Source organism: Dermacentor albipictus, chromosome 2 (assembly GCF_038994185.2).
Source record: "Dermacentor albipictus isolate Rhodes 1998 colony chromosome 2, USDA_Dalb.pri_finalv2, whole genome shotgun sequence".
In the NCBI taxonomy this organism is placed as follows: Eukaryota; Metazoa; Arthropoda; class Arachnida; order Ixodida; family Ixodidae; genus Dermacentor; species Dermacentor albipictus.
This window is the reverse complement of record NC_091822.1, coordinates 202,001,318-202,016,135: the sequence shown is the minus strand read 5'-3', so window position 1 is coordinate 202,016,135 and position 14,818 is coordinate 202,001,318. Positions and strand designations below refer to the sequence as shown.

The 14,818-nt window shown below is 45.9% G+C and overlaps 1 protein-coding gene across 3 annotated transcripts in view; it reads right to left on the bottom strand.

Annotated features, from left to right (window-relative positions):
* mTor (serine/threonine-protein kinase Tor) overlaps nucleotides 1-14,818 on the bottom strand; it is a 504,957-nt gene that overhangs the window by 401,278 nt on the left and 88,861 nt on the right. For all 3 annotated transcript variants that reach the window (XM_065435416.1, XM_065435418.1, XM_065435417.2), the window contains one exon: nucleotides 9,269-9,432. In XM_065435416.1, the coding sequence (XP_065291488.1) occupies nucleotides 9,269-9,432 (164 nt within the window). The remainder of the gene's footprint in view (nucleotides 1-9,268; nucleotides 9,433-14,818) is intronic.

Here is a 14,818-nt window from a genome sequence, read left to right as displayed (position 1 = left end):
CATTCAAATTGCTCAACCACATCTATACGTCATGAATTTAACTTAATCTTGAGGGAGGAGGCAACTGGTTTATTTTTAGGGTGGAATATGACAGCTTATGTCTTTTTTTCATTTATACACATGCATTTGGATTCGGATCATTTTTGTAACTCGTTCATAGTGACATTGTATTCCTGAACAAGAAGGTCAAAATCATTTCCGGCAAGCAAGATGCTAGTATCATCAGCGTATATAATAAATTTAGCCGTGGAGTTAATGTTGGAGATTAAGGTGCATATTAAATAGTAGTGGTCCCAATATACTGCACTGTGAAACACCAGAAATGACAAATTTTAGTTCAGATTTCATATTGTCTATGCAGACAGCCTGTTTTCTACGTGAAAAATATGATTTAAGAAGCATGAGAAGAAACATAGTTGCGGATACTGACTGTGAAAAATTCAGGCCTCACTCAACTCGCTTAACCCTTGTTGACCAGTGCTATTATACTCACTGTTTGGTTTTATTTTTTCTACTTTTTCCTTCCAGTTGTTATAAACTTATTGAGTTCCTTTTTATTGTACTATACACAGCTGTATGTAGCTAATATGTTTCTCCAATTTTTAGGCTGTGCACTAGGCAGGTGTTGTTTTTTTCTCTACCTTCATATTGATACGAGATTGTATGTGCTTACTTGATTCTGTGCCCCCTTACTCAATGCCCGATTTAGAGCCCTTGTAAGGTATTCAATAAATAAATAAATAAATAAATAAATAAATAAAAAAAAACATTTGTCAAGTCCGTGTCGCAAGATCTTGTTGCAAATGGTTGTATTTTTACAATTGAATGTCGATATCCTGGTCTCCATGAAGCCCCCAGTGACCTAAATATATCGTGCGATCCTTACCATGTGAATTCACAGCACGTATCACTTATGACGCACAAAAGCAGGCAGAGGGCACGAACAATCGCTGCTCTGAAGGTTCGACAGAGTATTACAAGCTACACTGCTACCAACATTTTTGCTTGCCAGTCATCTAAGCACGCGCAGAGGCTTAGAGGTGGGCGCTGGTGCTGTTATGTTTTTCGTGCCTCAAAGTGAACAGAAATATGTGCGGCCAATCGAGTTGAGACTCAGCATACATAGAAAATGATAGCTTTTTAGTATTGGTTCGCGAAGTGGGAACATGGTAACACTACTTCATTTAGGCTCATATAAGAACATAGTGAGCTTACGTTGAGTAAATTATTTTGCCAGGTTAGTGACTCATTATGAATAACACTTCATTGTGCGTTAGCTAATCCGTTCACGATGTCACATACTTGTCGTGCACCGAGTTGCACTAAGGTGCATGCATTGAGGACGGTTGCACTTGTTCCGAAATAACATTTGCAAAATATGACTTTAGTGAGGTGATGACCGTGCAAAGAATTGCCGGGCTATGATGCGGCCGAAGTTGTGGTAAGTGAAGTGATGCAGTCGTTGACGTTAGGCATCATTTTAGTGGCCATATGAACTACAGTCGAACCCGAGTATGTCGAACGCGCTTATATCGAATTATTCTATATATCGAAAAATTTAGGGCCACGGTATAGTTACAACGAGTATGTATAGCAAAAATTATGCTTACATCGAACAGAAGTAGCAGTGACTCCCGTTATATGGAATGTCAAGCAGCGGAAAAGTGCCCCCAGAAGTTGGCTTTCTCTCGCGGTGGCGGAAAACCTGGCAGTGCGGCTCCATCCAGCCGCTCTCCCTACTATGACCACGCTGCCTCGGACGAGCCGTCGACACCTCCCTGCAAACAATTATCCTGGCCTGCCCGCAGCGCTTGCTCAGACAACCAATCAAAGAGGCTCTTGTGCCCTTGTCGTGCAAGATTGCTAAAGTGCGAGTTGTCTTGCTGCTTTTCTGGTTCATTGTGTGTGCGCCTTGTGGGCCTTCTGTTGCAGTGTTGCCGTGATGAAGCGGCAGAATTTGCCTTTCACTGTGATGCTCGAAATCATAAATCGGGTCGAACGCGGTGAGAAGTTGGATGTCCCCGCAGCGTGCAAGATTCAGAGGAGCACTCTCACCACAATCTTGAAGAATAAGGGGGACATTAGGGCTAAAGCGGACAAACTGTCGACCCGGTGCCCATGGCGTCCGACGCGTATGCACGGCCGTGTACGAGTGGTTCATCCGAAATTGCTTCAGCCGTGCCGGCTTCAGAATGCTCGGTGATGATTGTAAATTCTGATGAATGTGACGAAGCTGTTGCCGGTGTTGTCAAAGTTTGGAGCAGGCTGTCAGAATTTTCAGAAGCTGTGGCCGAGTTTGTGAGTGCAAATGATGGTGTCGCGACCACGGGAGAGCCCGAAAACGGAGACTACATCGCCGACATCGTACCGAGCACAAGTGAAAGTGGGCACAATGAGGAAAGCAACGACGGTACTTTGCCTACATCCTCCGAAGGGATTGGTGCACTCGCACTAGTCCGGTGCTTGTGCGCGAATGCGAAAAATTGCAGCCTCAGTTGCTCCGACTCCTTAGACAATGTGGAGAAGTGCGTGTGTCGCAGGCAGCGAAATTGCCCAAGCAGAAGAAAATGCAGGACTATTCCATGTGAAAATAAGCTAGTTTCATCAATAAAGTGATTTTATACAGGGTATTTGCTTTTATGACATCCAATTATTTAGCAGGCTTATATTGAATTATGCTGTATATCGAACTGATGGGCGTTCTTTTGCGAGTTCGATATAGCCGGGTTTGACTGTAATAGTTAAGCGAATGAGCAAGTTAACAACTAAACAAGCGTGCAAACAAATAAACGAACAAACAACAACTAAACCAGCCCGTAACTAGAGGGCAACCGTACGTTTTCTTTGCAAGTGCTTCACCACCATGTCTTAATCTTCACACACTTTAAATTAGGATGTACTTCTCAAAGACCTTTGATGCTGCTGTTCGGCGATTAACGCACCTCGTGACTCGGTTTCAGGAGAGCATGCATGCTTATCAACGGTGCCTTTGTATCGCAAATCCACCGGGCGACTGCCTACAATGAACACGAATAAAAGAGACAAACAAAGCTATTTGCTCTAAAGAAGGCTTGTAAGTAATCACAAAATACAGAGAGTTCTTTGCATAAGTTTTCGCACTTGAGCATCCAATTTTGTCAAAAGGACTGAGCTGAGTATAAAAATTTCGTAATCACATTCCCACAGGCAGCCTTGCATACCTGCAGATTCAAATATGTTGAGTACAAAACGATTGCACGTGTGTGCAAATGACTGAGCAGCTTATCCATTCTCCTCGGCTCGGCCTTCAAAAGAGCGCAAGATGGAAGTGCCCCGCGTCTAGTCGCCTTTCCGGTGAGAGAAGCAACCAGTTTTCCACCATTATCTTACCCCTCCATTCTAAGCCCTGTCAAAGGCGGCCGAGATGCCTTATACCTAGCCGGGTTCTCAGCCTGCTGCACACGTGCAATAGTGGAACTACGAGGCCAGAACTGTTTAGAAATCGTTCTATATTGAGTTATCCATCGCGATCAGCTAAAGGCATCTATCGCGGACAAATCAAGAAAATTTTTAGGCGTGTAGGGCCCTCGGGGCTGTATTTTTCGGCAATAAGGTAGCCTCGCTGCATGTGGGATTAGCTGACTGGGCTATGTGGAATAGTACTCGGTTGCCATGGTCGAAAGTTCGAATCTTGCTATAAAAGAATTCTTTCCTTTTTTTTTTTATGATGGTGAACTAGAAATTCGCCTCCTCCAGTGCACAACATCTGCAGGCTTGGAGTGACGCCTGCCATTGTTAAAAGATGCCGAGAGCAAGTGGGCTATACTAATCCAGGTACAACCAAATTGGGAAGGCCCACTAAGCTTCAACAAGACACTCCCTCACCAGAACAGGAATTGGCCTTTCTGGTGCAGTATCCGGCCACCCCCTCCCACATGGCTCCCTCAATTACCCAATGGCTCTCAGTCTCCAGCAGCTGCGGAGCACTTGACCAAGGCGGTGGTCAGACCTGTAACGCAGCAGGGAGTGCTAAGAATCTCTGGATCCGAACAGGCCGCCAATGGAAACTGACCCTTGCAATGTTTAACAAACGAACCCTCTCGAGTGAGGCTAGCTTAGCAGGACTCATTGAGGAATTATCAGACATTCTTTGGGATATCATCGGCCTTAGTGAGATTAGAAGAACTGGTGAGGCTTATACATTGCTGAATAACGGACATGTCCTCTGCTATAGAGGTCTCGTAGATAAGAAGCAATAAGGGGTAGGATTGCTCACCCATAAGGACATAGCGGGCAACATTGACAAATTCTACAGCATTAATAAGAGGGTAGCAGTAAACATAATCAAGCTTAATAAGAGGTATAGATTAAAGACAACCAGTCACGACGATGAGGAAGTAGATCAGTTTTATGAAGATGTTCAATTGTCGATGAGAAAAGTGAAACTCAGTATACTAGAGTAACGGGCAACTTCAATGCAAAAGTGGGGAAAAGGCAGGCTGGTGAACAAGCAATTGGCAACTACGGTGTCGGTTCTAGGAATGTTAGAGAAGAGATGCTGGTAGAATTCGCAGAAAGGGTGAATAATTAACGCCCTTTTCAAGAAGCGTAGCAACAGAAAGTGGACCTGGAAAAGCCCTAATGGTGAAACAAGAAATGAAATTGACTTGATACTTTCTGCTGATCCCAGCATAGTGCAGGATGTAGAAGTGATAGGTAGGGTAAAGTGCGGTGATCATAGGTTAGTGAGGGCTAGGATTCACCTCAATTTGAAGAAAGAAAGAGCAAAATTGGTCAAGAAGAAACAGGTCAATCTTGAGGCAGTAAGGGTAAAGCAGACAAATTCGGGCTGGTACTTGCAAACAAATATGCAGCCTTAGAACAAAGACATGATGGTGACATAGAGCTAATGAATGAAACTGTAACTAGGTTGGCTTCAGAGGCAGCAATTGAAGTGGGAGGCCAGGCATCATGGCAACCAGTAGGCAAGCTCTCCAAAGTAACAAAGGACTTAATAAAGAAACGACAAAAAATGAAATAGTCCAACTCAAGAGATAAGATAGAATTCGCGGAACTGTCAAAACTGATCAACAAGGCAAAAATGAGTGATATTCGAACCTATAAGGTGAGAAAGACTGAAGAAGCCGTAAAAAATGGATGCAGGCTGAAATCAGTGAGAAAGAAACTTGGCATAGGACAAAGCAAGATGTATGCACTAAGAGATAAGCAGGGTGATATCATCAGCAATCTCGAAGATATAGTAATAGCAGCGGAAGAATTTTATACTGACCTGTACAGTACCCAGAGGAGCCAGGATACCTCAATTACAAACAGTAACGAACAGGATACAGAAACTCCTCCTATAACTAGCGATGAGGTCAGAGGGGCCTTGCAGGACATGAAACGAGCAAGAGCGGCAGGAGAAGATGGAATAACAGTCTATTTAATCAAAGATGGAGGAGACATAATGCTTGGAAAGCTGGCGTCTCTTTGTACGAAGTGTCTATTGACTGCAAGGGTCCCAGAAAATTGGAAGAATGCAAACATTATACTAATCTACAAAAAGGGAGATGTTAAAGAATTGAAAAATTATAGGCCCATTAGTTTACTCCGGGTACTTATTTGTAAATATAAAATATTTACAAAATAATCTCCAATAGAATAAGAGCAACACTGGACTTCAGTCAACCAAGCAAACAGGCTGGCTTCAGGAAGGGATACTCTACAATGGACCATGTCCGTCTCAGTAATCAGGTAATCGAGAAATCCGCAGAGTACAATAAGCCTCTCTATATGGCTCTCATAGATTACGAAAAGGCATTTGATTCAATAGAGATACCAGCAGTCACAGAAGAATTACGTAATCAAGGAGTACAGATCGCTTACGTAGATACCATAGAAAATATCTACAGAGATTCCACAGCTACCTTAATTCTACACAAGTAGGAAGATAACTATAAAGAAAGGGGTCAGACAAGGAGGCACAATCTGTCTAATGATGTTCACTGCGTGCCTGGAAGAAATATTCAAGCTATGAAACTGGCAAGGCTTTGCATTAAGGATCCATGGCGAATATCTCAGCAACCTTCGGTTTGCTGATGAGATTGTTCTATTCAGCAACGCTACAGAAACGTTACAACAAATGATTGAGGACCTTAACAGAGAGAGTGTAAGAGTGGGGATGAGGATTAATATGCAGAAGACAAAGATAATGATAAATAGCCGGGTAAAGGAACAAGAGTTCAAGATCGCCAGTCGGCCTCTAGAGTCTGTGAAGGAGTATGTTTACCTAGGTCAATTAATCACAGGGAACCCTGATCACGAGAAGGAAATTCACAGAAGAATAAAAATGAGTTGGATCGCATGCAGCAGACATTGCCAGCTCCTGACTGGAAGCTTACCATTATCATTAAAAAGGAAGGTGTACAATCAGTGCCTTTTACCAGTGCTGACATATGGGGCGGAGACTTGGAGACTGACAAAGAAGCTTGAGAACAAGTTAAGGACCACGCAAAAAGCAATGGAAGGAAGATTGCTATTAATAATGTTAAGAGACAGAAAGAGAGCAGTTTTTATCAGAGAGCAAACGGGTATAGACGATATCCTAATTGACATCAAGAGGAAAAATTGGAGCTGGGCAGGTCGTGTAATGCGCCGGTTAGATAACTGTTGGACCATTAGGGTTACAGAATGCGTACCAAGAGAAGAAAAACACAATCGAGGACAGTAAAAGACTAGGTGGAGTGATGAAATTAGGAAATTCGCGGGCGCTAGTTGGAATCGGCTGGCACAGGACAGAGGCAATTGGAGAGCGCAGGGAGAGTCATCCTGCAGTGGACATAAAACCGACTGATGATGATGATGACAAAATGATTAAGTGCACCAAATACGACCATGTATTGCTTATGCAGTAAAACCTCAATAAACTGTACCCGCTTAAACAGTAGTTTCATTTTAAAAGTACTAAAGTCAAATCCTCGACTCAGCGGCCATAGAACATAATGTGGTTTGTAGCCACATAAACCGTACCAGCTTATTGCGTACGCATTGGTTAAAACGTAGTGTTTCCACTTTTCGTTGCGCAAGCATGGTGGTGTGTCGCCTCCATCAGGCGGCCTGGCAGAATAACAAGCCTCAGAGATCAGAACAACGGCCTCCAAGCGCCCTATGCGTTTGCGCCTGAAGCCACATTAACATCAACATCCCTTCGACGCCATGCCAGAGAGCGTTGTGGCATCGTGCTAGCGAGGACTCGGGTCATGCCGAAGCTCGGATAAAAAAGACGCCGGGTACTCAGCATTGAAAAAAAATTAGACATCGTTCGTGCTATCGAACGTGACACAAAGAGGTCGGCGCTGGCACGCGACAGGGATCTGCTGTTGACTATGGCGTGTGGCATTTGGAATGCGAAGAAGTTGCTCGGCACTGCTGCTGCGACCGTGAAGAGATGTCGGCTACGAGGTTAGACTTTTTGCCATCATTGCCTCTGTTGTTGCCGAAGTGTCGACTAGCGACAGCGATGAGGACACGGGCAGAAGCTGCGCGTTGCATCAGCCTTATGAATGCAGTCGTTGCGACGAGAACAGGGGCGCGATAACGTAACTCTATTCCAAACGAATAGAAACTCTGGCACCCGGCAATGAAAAAGGCGCCCCGGGACTTCTGCAGCCCTACTGCACACGTGCACGGAGAATATGTAATGCCAACGAGGAATCTGCCGTGCGAGTGTTTGCCAAGAAAAGGAACTGGTTGAAAAGTGAACACGCAGCTTCAGTAAGTTTGAGGCCGCTGCCGTCGTGCTAGGCCGCCACGGCATCAAATGAAAATAACACTCTTGTCGCGCGAAGTGAATAAATACTGCGTGCTTTTTTTCCCTTTTATCGCACTCTCTCTGAGTTCCGTTTTCTACAGGTAAGTGAGCGATCTCATGCTATTTCGGTTAAACAGTACTACAGTAAGACCTTGTTCGACCGTACCCGCTTAAACAGTAGTTTCGTTTTAAAAGTAGTAAAGACAAATCCTCGACTCAGCGGCCATTGAACATGATGTGTTTCGTATCCGCATAAACCGTACCAGCTTATTGCATGCGCATCGGTTAAGGCGTAGCGTTTCCACTTTTCGTCACGCAAACACGGTGGTGAGTCGTCTCCATCAGGCGGCCCGGCAGAAGAACAAGCCTCAGAGGTCGAAACAACGGCCTCCAAGCACCCTGTGCATTTGCGCCTGAAGCCACATCAACATCAACATCATTTCGATGCCGTGCCAGAGAGCGCTGTGGCGTCATGCAAGCGAGGACCTGCGTCATGCCGAAGCTCTGATAAAAAAGACGCCGGGTGCTCAGCATAGAAGACAAATTATACATCGTCCATGCTATCGAATGTGACACGAAGAAGTCGGCGCTAGTGGGCGACAGGGATCTGCTGTTGACTATGGTGTGTGGCATTTGGGATGCGAAGAAGTTGCTCGGCAGAGCTGCTGCGACCGTGAAGAGATGTTGGCTACGAGGTTCGACTTTTCGCCATCGTTGCCTCTGTTGTTGCCGAAGTGTCGACTAGCGACAGTGATGAGGACGACACAGAAAGCGACAGCACGAGCGATTCAGGCCCGACAATGGCAGAAGCTGCGCGTTACGTCAGCCTCATGAATGCAATCGTCGCGGCGAAAACAGGGGCGCGATAACGTAGCTCTATTCCAAACGAAAAGTATTCCAAACTCCGGCACCCGGCAATCAAAGAGGCGCCCCCGGGACTTCTGCAGCACTACTGCGCACAAGCACGGAGAATACGTAACGCCAACGAGGGATCTGCCATGCAAGTGTTTGCCGAGAAGAGGGGGCTGGCTGAAAAGCTGGCACGCACCTTCAGCAAGTTTGAGGCCGCTGTGGTCGTCATGCTAGGCCGCCGCGGCATCAAACGAAAATAACACTTTTGTCGCGCGAAGTGAATAAATACCGCATGTTTTTTTCCCCTTTCATCGCACTCTCTCTGAGTTCCGTTTTCGACCGGTAAGTGGGCGATCTCATGCTATTCGGTTTAACAGTACTACCGTTTAGTATGTACTTTCCCGAGCTCCGGCCAACTACGGTTTAACGAGGTTTCACTGTATAGTAATTTTGTTTCACCTAGGCTAGACATGATAGTGTCAAATACTGTTACAAGCTGTGGCAAAAGGAAGCAGTTTTCCCAGTGTCAATTGTAACGGCAAGCTTAAGAGGTTTTAAAGCAGAGCGCAACACTGTGCCCACACAAACATCGTGACCTCCCATCATGGAAAAAAAGTGGAGGCAGACCTGGATTCGGCTGAGCTGCATGCATGTGCTTGGGCACGCCAGGGTGTTTGAGTGGACGCTGCATCAGTATACAGGACAGCATCTTGAGCAAGCCATCCTGGATGTCTCGCTTTAGCTGGGGAATGCGCAGAGACACTTCCTGCAAGGCAGCTGTCAGTGCTGGACTGCAAAGAGCAATGCACTCATTAGGCACATTCGCTCAGGCATGTGGCACAACCTTTTTCCTCAATGATACAAGACATCTTTTCTTTTTTACTGGGTGTTGCATGTTAGGACCAGTGTCTTAAGGGTAAGAAAAAAAGAAAAACAGCATGGTTGCTTATTCTGTTGTGCTCCTTTTAAGAAGCGTACTCAATTCGCACAATAGCTAACCTAACAAGCTCTATGTTAATACTAATTTGAGTGACTGACGGTTACAATGACAACTGCATCTTTCAATCCTGACGCCCTAAAAAACAAAAAAATCTATATATATAGCTACTAAAATAAACTTTGGTTGTAAATAGTTGTGAACTCATTACCAGAAATAAATAATGTGTTTGTGTATATGTATTTTTGTGCATTTGGGGGCATGCGTGCGTGCGTGTGCGTAAACAGCACACACACACACACACACACGCACACAAAGCTGCAAAACTTCATCACATTACATTTTTGCATTTGTTTTAAGAGGAAAAGAAGCATGAACTGCATACACAACTCCCATTGGAAAGCACACCGTGTCAGATTTGCTGCCAAAAATTACCACTGCATGCTGCTGCACTCAGTGATAAATGTGCTTTTCTGGATGGATGAAAGTACTAAACACATGTCAGTGATGGCATAACAAGCGAGGCATCACCCATACTATGCTAGGAGCAAATTGAAAGATACAGTAAACCCTCGTTACCTAGAACCTTGGTATCTCAAAATATTGGTTAAGCAGAAATTTTTCACATCTTATCGTGAAAAGGTTTTGCACTCGACTCTGGATATCTAGAAATCTAGACTTCGTATATACCAGGAAAAAGGCAACGGAGCAGCATCAGCAGCTTTGGTTGTACTACCTTTTCACCCAATGGTTGCTCGCTAACTGAGCCAGACGTCACGCAGGCCAGGCCGCGCTGCTTGCTTCTCTTTCCCCCTTTTTTCTGTCTATCATTGCTGATGCACACTTGCTCAGCTGCAACTTTGTTGTGGCCTCACGCAGCAGTGGTTAGCTGGGAATTGATTTTTTTCCCCTTCATTTCAGACGCTGTCAGTGACACATCAATGCAGACACAGCGTATTAATCGTGACCTTGAGCAAGATAATTGGCACTTTTGAGCAGGCATGGTATGCCCATACACTGCGTTCAAAAGAAGCCAGCATGCGAGCGACATTGCGGCTTGATAAGGACGCTCACTTCATGGTTGCGCAATGGTGAGACGAAAATGTGGCGTCACTTGCACTCTTCTGCAGTTCAGCTTCGGTTTTCGAAGTGAAATTGTCCAGAATTCATCACAATGCAGGAATTAACAGAGTCAGCTTTTTGGTTTTCTAGAACCGCTTATGCTCAGAAGACTAGCTTCAATTATTTCATTACGATCAATCGTCTTTCACTGTGTAGCAAGCACACTATCTTGATACAGTGCCTGTAATGTTGTTTCCTGCAGATGCTGATGTGTGCAAGCAAAAGTGATCGAAAATATTACTGGCAGCATTTTGTATAGGCTTCACATGGTGTATGTGCAGCCAGCGGGCTTCTATTTCTGCGATTTTGCTTATCTCGAAAATCTACTTATCTCATATGTTTTCCAGGTTTTGCAGCTTCAAGTTAATGGGCTAAACTGCAGCTGGTAGGCGTGCTGATGATGTGATGCAGTGGTAGCAGCCATAATTTTTTAATTCAGAAAGCAACTTCCGTGCTTACTGGTATTGTTGCTACAGCAGGCAGGAAGCTAAAAATATAATTTTATCGTTTGGCTTGTTTCATGATCAGTAGTTTATCTAAATTGCAACACTTTGGCTTAGCAACAAGGCACAATGGCAGGGGCATGCATAGGCTGTATCTTCAAAACAGAACAAAATACTATTCATAGCCTGAAATTTTAATGCCTTTTATTTCGACTATGGAAACATGCCAGTTCTGTTAAGTTTGAATGATTAACAATAGCTGAAAAAGCAAGCATGCGAAAAATTAGTTGATGACTGTTTTTTACAGCCAGCACCGGCCAGAGAGGCTTGCAAGGACTAAGTCTCTATCAAGCTGTTTTGAAATATGGCAACCATAGGAAAATATTTGTAGTAGAGGTTTATTCCTATAACTAGGTAAGTGCAGTGCCCTTAAACTGCTCTAGTGCAGGGACAGGTACACATCTGAGAACACACGCAGCTTTCCATGGCCTCTTTATCAAACTGCAAAACTTACAGTGCCTTGGTGAAGGCCTTTGGATTCACTTAGGATGCATTTGCAGAGCTTTACGACTAAGTATACAGGTAAACCTAGATATAACGAACTTCAATATAACGAAATTCTCGCTATAAGGAAGTATTTAGCTTTTCGTAGCCTCTTGTCCATAGAACACCATGTATCTAGAACCTCAATATAATAAAATTTCACTGCCGCTGCAAAGGAATGTCGAGACAATAAATGGAAACTTCCGCAGACACAGGTGGTCAAACGAGTGAATTACAAGCGGCTGTTTCCAAACGCATCTCTCAAATTGTGCGCCGCGCAACAAGAGCAACCGCCAAAGTGTAGCCGCATCATTTTCTCTATAAAGTCCAAGTGTGATAACATCCTACTGCGCCCCGTGCACTGTGTGTTTTAGGTATGAATGAAAGTGTGTGAGGGTGAAAGAAAAAAGATGGCGGCTTCGCGAGTGCCACCTTCCCACACGCGCTTGCTCGTGCAAGTGGGTGGAGGGGGGGTTAAGCTGGCACGCGCCTCGGCTGTGACTGTACATGGCTGGGCTAGCCGTAAGCATGGCTAGTTGGTATCGGTTAGTGCAGAACAGGGGTAATTGGAAATCACAGGTGTTGTGTCTGCAGCGGCAGGCAAGTGGAGGCCCCCGGCCAGCGAACGCGCGCGAGTGCCGGCGCAGTGAAGGAGACTCGGAGCTAACTGCTCCCAATGAAAACCGGAACGAAGACTCAGCCGACCCGCGGCCGTTTATTATTAAAAAGGACTTCACATGCCAGATGACACCTCCTGATTGGTCCCAGCTCGTCACATGACAGAAGGGGGGGTGCGCCATCTAGCTGAACTACTATGAAACATACATGTACGATAACACAGAGATCTGACGGGGCGACACTATACTACATCATCCCCCCCTGGAAACAAAGCAAGCATACAGTGAAACGCGCACACAAGACGCGCACTTAAGTCCAAAGGCAATTTCAGTTCGTTCCCCCCCACCTTCATACACGCGCACCAGTCGCACACCAAGCACGCACTTAAGTCCACAACAAATTCAATCCATCCCCGCCAAAGTTCACATACACGCGCAGCAGTCTTGGGCACCAAAACACAGGCAGTCACTCAAACAAAGTCTGACAAGGAACAAGGCACAAAACTCACTGCACTGCAACAAGGAGCAGTGTTTTATACCTGTGTTTAATGAAACATGTGGACTGTCTCCTAAATGTCACAGCGAGGCCCCTAGCCGTGGCATTTCGAAGACGGCAATACACTCTACACTATAGAAACAAAATCATTGAGCCACGGAGGCCGTTTTCTGTCACGAGGACGTGTGCGTACCTCAGAAGAACTTTGGGGGTTGCGACGCGTATCGGTCGACTTTAGAGACCTAGTCGTCCCACTATTCCCCTCCCCCTGGTAGGAAAACTGAATGTGGTTGTCACTCAAAGCTGGAGAGGGTTGCCCAGGAAGCTCCTCTCGACGTCCCAACAAGTCCTGGGAGGCTACCGATTCCCCCACGGCATCAGAGACGACTGCTGACTGTGTAGACTCAGAAGTGATACAGTCAGACAAGCTACTTAACTGATGCTTATGAGAAGACGATGTCACTACAGACGAGTCATCGGAATGACTATCCAGGTTTGAATACGAGTACAAAAAATCTTTATCACTTGTACACAATGTACTACCTGTTGGATCCTTCATCACTAGGGTTAACTTAGACACATGCCACGTCTTCCCATCACTGAGTAGAAAAGTAGATGGTCCTACCTGGGCCTTGACTTTACGAGGTTTACTGTACTTAAAAAATCCTTTCCTCTTAAATCTTATTCTGACGGTGTCTCCCACCTTGATACGAGTTGCCTGAGCACCTCTACGTTTGTCTACGTACTGTTTAGTCTGCCACTGTTTCTGCAAGACCCTTTCTTGAACGTGAGGCACAAGACTGTCCTGTTCCCGTAGATCTACACAGAGCCGCACGGTTCCATCCTTCTTGCGCACCACCACGAGTGGAGACACCCACTCAGAAGCCTCGACGTGCTCTATGATGTCGCAGTCCTCGAGACGTCGCAATTCATTTGTGACCTGGTCACGGAGAGCCAGGGGTAGTCGGCGCAACTTTGAAGATACTGGTTTCGCATCTTGCTGCCGATGAATTCGGTGCACAAGGTTGTTTACGAAACTCAACTCGTTACTGAAGAGGTGATCAAAACCCGGAGGCACACCTGTGGGGCTCTGTACTGAAGGAAGCGATGGTAGACGACATGTCAGCGACGTACCGTCGATCTGTATGCCCAAGCGTTGGATGGCGTCTAAACCCAGCAGTGATGTTCCTGTAGTCGTTACGTGGAACGTGACGGAGCATGACCTTTGAAAAAACTGGACAGTGGCTTGAAACAGGCCTTGAATGTCGACGCGTTGCTTGGAGAAATTTTTCAAGTCCACTGTTGTTTGTGACAGTCTGTGCTGTCGACCAAAGTGCTTTCCAAAATCTTCGGCCGTCATCAATGAGACAGATGCTCCCGTATCCACCGGCAGTCGCATGGAGACGCCGTTAACTACGACCGGAACTTCCAAATCTTTTTTAGTTTCAAAAGCGCTTACCGTCAAGACAGACGCGGATGGCTGCCCTGCGGAAGTTGAAGACAGCGTCTCTGCGGAAGAGATGTGTTTAACAGTACGGGTTTTTCGGCATACTGATGCAAAATGGCCCAACTTGTGGCAGGCATTGCACCGCCGGTTCCTTGCTGGACAATTCCTGTACGTTGCAATATGTTTCGTGCTGCCACACCGATCGCATGCACCACGGTTCCCAGAGGAGCCACGTGCGAAATGTCGGCCCTCTTGGCGGCCTCTGGGAAGAAGTCGGTCATCTTGACGGCCTCTCGGAAGAAGTCCGTCGTCTTGGCGGCCTCTCGGAAGAAGTCCATCGTCTTGGCGGCCTCCCGGACTACGTCGGCCGTCTTCATGCCTCCCCGGAAGAAGTCGGCCATCTTGGCCCGTCGACGGAACGCCAAGTTGAGATGCCTCGATTCTTCGTACATTTTCGGAGCCGAACGCGCGGTTCGCTCGATGCAAGGCTTCTAACGAGCGTCCAATTTCTTCTGCCTTGTCCAGGGACGGGGTTTCGCCATGAGCCAATAACTTCGCGAACGCTGGCGTTC